Source organism: Perognathus longimembris, chromosome 27, assembly GCF_023159225.1.
Source record: "Perognathus longimembris pacificus isolate PPM17 chromosome 27, ASM2315922v1, whole genome shotgun sequence".
Classification (NCBI taxonomy): domain Eukaryota; kingdom Metazoa; phylum Chordata; class Mammalia; order Rodentia; family Heteromyidae; genus Perognathus; species Perognathus longimembris.
Genome location: NC_063187.1, coordinates 6391258 through 6395041, shown reverse-complemented (window position 1 = coordinate 6395041; position 3784 = coordinate 6391258). Strand labels below are relative to the sequence as shown.

At 47.5% G+C, this 3784-nt stretch overlaps 1 protein-coding gene and 1 pseudogene across 1 annotated transcript; both read right to left on the bottom strand.

The window, feature by feature from the left end:
• Positions 1-394: 394 nt before the first annotated feature.
• Positions 395-1409, bottom strand: LOC125342870 (annotated as a pseudogene).
• Positions 1410-2079: 670 nt separating this feature from the next.
• Positions 2080-3555, bottom strand: LOC125342802 (PRAME family member 8-like). The gene has a single exon (XM_048335110.1). It carries the CDS (start codon positions 3553-3555, stop codon positions 2080-2082), a length of 1476 nt encoding a protein of 491 aa, XP_048191067.1.
• Positions 3556-3784: the final 229 nt, after the last annotated feature.

Genomic DNA, 3784 nt, shown 5'->3' with positions numbered 1-3784 from the left:
CTAGCACAGAAAACAAACAAAATCCAGAAGCACAAATCAGAATAGAAAGAAATATCAAGGAAAGAAGATGTACACATTTGCATGCATTTTCAAGCAACCTTTCAAAGATTCTATATAGAACAAAATGATAACTTTGAATCATAAGGGAGGGTAAAATTATTCAAGTTTTGTGAAGCCTTAATTCAATAAAGATGGAAGCAAGAAAGATGGAAGAGTAAATAATAATGGCAATATTTTTCTTGAAGAAATCATACATTCTCTTCACTATAAAACAAATGTTATTGGGTCAGGACTTTAATAACTTTGGTTATCAAGTTATTCACTATCCAAAAATATACTTTCCAATCATACCTTTAAGTGTAACCACAAACATATCCCAATTAAACGAAGTTTATCAACCCAAACACATTTTTCTCAGGAGTTTAGCCTCATGTAGAAGTCATAACTTAAAAAGCACAGTCAAACACTACATAATGATTCTACCACTGCATTTTTATATACCTCATGAGAAGCAAATGTATTTTATGGACAGCAGTCTCATCCCTGTCTCAGAGTACGTGTGTGTCTCTGTCTAAATGTGAAGCAGTAATCAGACAGACTCAAATAATTTAGGGTGCGTCCGCTTCATCGGGCTTTGATAAACACAGAGTTGTCTGGCGGTGGAGCGCCCTCTTCCTTCTCTGTTACAGTCTCCACTGTCCCGGAAGCGGACACAATCACCACGGTTTTATTTGCCGCTGCTTTCTTCTGTTTCTCAGCAATAGCAGCACACACAGCCACAATCTCATCACTCTCAAAGTCATAGTCAGGGATAGACTTAGGGGAGGAAGGTATCCCTCAAGATGATGCTTCTTCACTCTTCTTAACCCTTTGTGCTACCTTCTGCTGCTCCTGGAGGGTTCTTGCCCAAGAAAGGTCCTCTTGCCATATTTCAGGGTTCATTGGATAGATGTGAAGGGCTATTTGAAACCTTCGAATTGCCAGTACTATCTCTCCTAACACAAGCTTAGCACGACCCAAAGTTTGCCAAGACTCCCATGAATGTGGGTTTTGCTGGACAGCCATTTCTGCTGCATGCACTGCTGGAAACATTTCATGAAGTGACATTAGGACCTGTGATTTCATCTCATAGAGGGTAGCATCATTTGGAGTTAACTGTAGTGCTTCATCCCACTTCTGAATTGCTTCCTGATATCTTTTACTTTCTGCCAAATTGGCTCCTTCCGCCTTCAGCTGTTTACTTTTCTCAGCACAGCCTTCCTGGAGAATTTCTTTCCTACGTTTAGTGGCATGAAGCCAGTTCCCTTCATCATTCTCAACCCCCTCCTTCTCGCCAGCAGCCTCAGCTGCTGGGATGTAGCCTTTGACACCTTCTCACCAATCTTCCTCTTCCACCCAAACGAAGCCATTCTGAGACTGCTCCGTGGTCCAGTGTTTACATTCCGCTTGACCTTTACCACCAGAAGAGGAAGTTGTGGATTCCCAGTCCGGCCTACTTCGTTGCATGCTTCTGTATCATGGCCATGGCGCCAAGATCTTCTCAGAAATAGGCAAGAACAACTGGAGAGCATCCACGGTAGTCCAGAGAGGCGGAAAGAGGAAAAACGATGAAGACTTTGGTGCACCGGAGTCTTCTCAAACTCAGCTGATTTTGAACCATGATCCTCACAACTTTAATTTGTTGAGTAGCTAAGTTTCTAGGCAGGAACATGACTTATGTTGTGCAGTTCTGAGAAAACACATCTTTCTATATATTTTTGTGCTCCTTTCTTTTTGAAATGAAGTGGTGGATGGAAACAATGAACTGTCGAACATCAATGGGCTGCTGCAGCACAAGGAGGTTTGATCAAAAACATTTGAAAAACCAAGATTGCGTTCTAGTTCTTTCCAGAGAGGATACATTCTAGACTTGTGATGGGGTCTGCACGGGATACCTCGACCCACAAAGGGCACAAAAGATCTTGGGGTTCCGGAGCTACAATTGAACTGGAAAGATCAGGCTCACAGGCCTTCTTTCTTACACACACGCACATGATCACATTCTAATGCTGAGAAGAAACGACAGAGAGAGAGGGCCAATTACCCAGCCAGAGCCTCATGGTTATGGAACTCCTCATCTCTGAGCACCCAGGAACCATCTGGCCCCAGGAAGTAGTATAGGAAATAGTTGCACAAATGACAGAAACCTGGACAGATCTGGATCTTATTAGGGGTTGTCACCACATCTCTCAAATCTTGGGCCAACCCAGCCAGAACCTGAAAAAACCTGTCAGGGTCCAAGTTCCCTGTGGGTACATAGCTCTCCACAGGGGGAGAATAGATGCTTTCATTCAAGTGGCCCAACCTAGCCATGAGGCCCAGGAGGCTCTGCAGGGTGTCCATGAAGACGTGGTTTCCATAGAAACTAAAGGAGCTCAGCTTGGAGCACTGGCTCAGGGCTGGTAGGATGGCTGAGACCTGAGCATCTGTGATTTCACATTTCTCCAGGGCCAGGATCTCCAGGGTGCTGGCCACTTGCTCCAACAGGGCTCTCAGGAGTTCGGGACTGAAGCTTTTCATAGACAAATTCCTCAGCCACAGGTGCTTGAGCTGCCTGGTGCAAGGACACCGGGACAGAAACCTCAGGTCAGCTTCCTGCAGGTTACACGAGCTCAGAAACAAGTCCTTCAAAGGCGGCAGGCTCCTGAAGATGGCGGGTAGCTTTCCACCAAGGAAGACAATTTCTTTCATACGCACCTCCTGGAGATGCTGCAGCTGCCCCAGATGTGCCCCCAGTTGGAAGGAGGAACACGAGAAATTTGGGGAGCTGGAAGTGTCGAGGTGGGCACACATATTACAGAAACTCAGGATGCGAAGTTTCTTCATCTGGCTCAGTAAAAAAGCAAAGGTTTTCTCGGTTTCTCCGAGACACAATTTACTCACCAGCAGTTCCAGTATTGAGTCTGGATTCACAACTTGCAGAGCCTTCTGGGTTTCAGAGCTGGAGTCAGACAGAATCTCCAGCACCCTGGGGCACAGACGGACTCGTTCTCTCCTCTCCCAGGCCCACTGGAGCAGGAAGGCTTGGAGATCATCCTTGGGGCTATGGGCGATGGTCAGGTCCATGGCGATCATCAAGGGTTGCTCTTCACCCATTCCTGTCCAGGGACTTGCTCTTAACTCACCTGGCGGGAACCCTGGATAGGAGATTTGTGCCATGGCAGGGTACCCCAGCGTCCAAATGCCTGGGTGCTCACCCAGCAGGTCAACGACTTGTAGTTTCCACCGATTTCGGCGCTCCTTGTTGCTAAGTAGCAAATCTAGCCCATCCAGGACAGCCTTGATGATTTCCAGGTCTGGTGGCTGTGCCAGGTCCCCCAGGGGGAGGCAGGGGAAGGGCCAGGCCTGCACCATGGCCTTTAACACCTCTTTGTGGCCCCCAATGTAGGCCTCCATAAACAGCGAAGGGAACAGCAGCATGGGCAGATCATCTAGGGCAGAGTTGGCCAGGGCCGGGTGGCTCAGCAGATTCTGCATGGCGAGATGCTCGAGCGAGGGTGGGGTCCTTCTGCTCATCTTGCTGGATGAGATATGGGTGCGCTGTGCAGGACTCTCTGAATCCTAACAAGGCTAGGCACTGACTGCAGTCTCAGGGACTCTGCTGCTGTTCTCTGATCCCTGGGCACCTTTATACCCTTAAGCCCCGCCTTCAGGAGTGCACGTCAACCAATCAGACAGCAGCTTTGGGTGGGAATACTAAGTCACACCTACATGGGGCATCAACCTTTGCATTAGTTCAAACCCT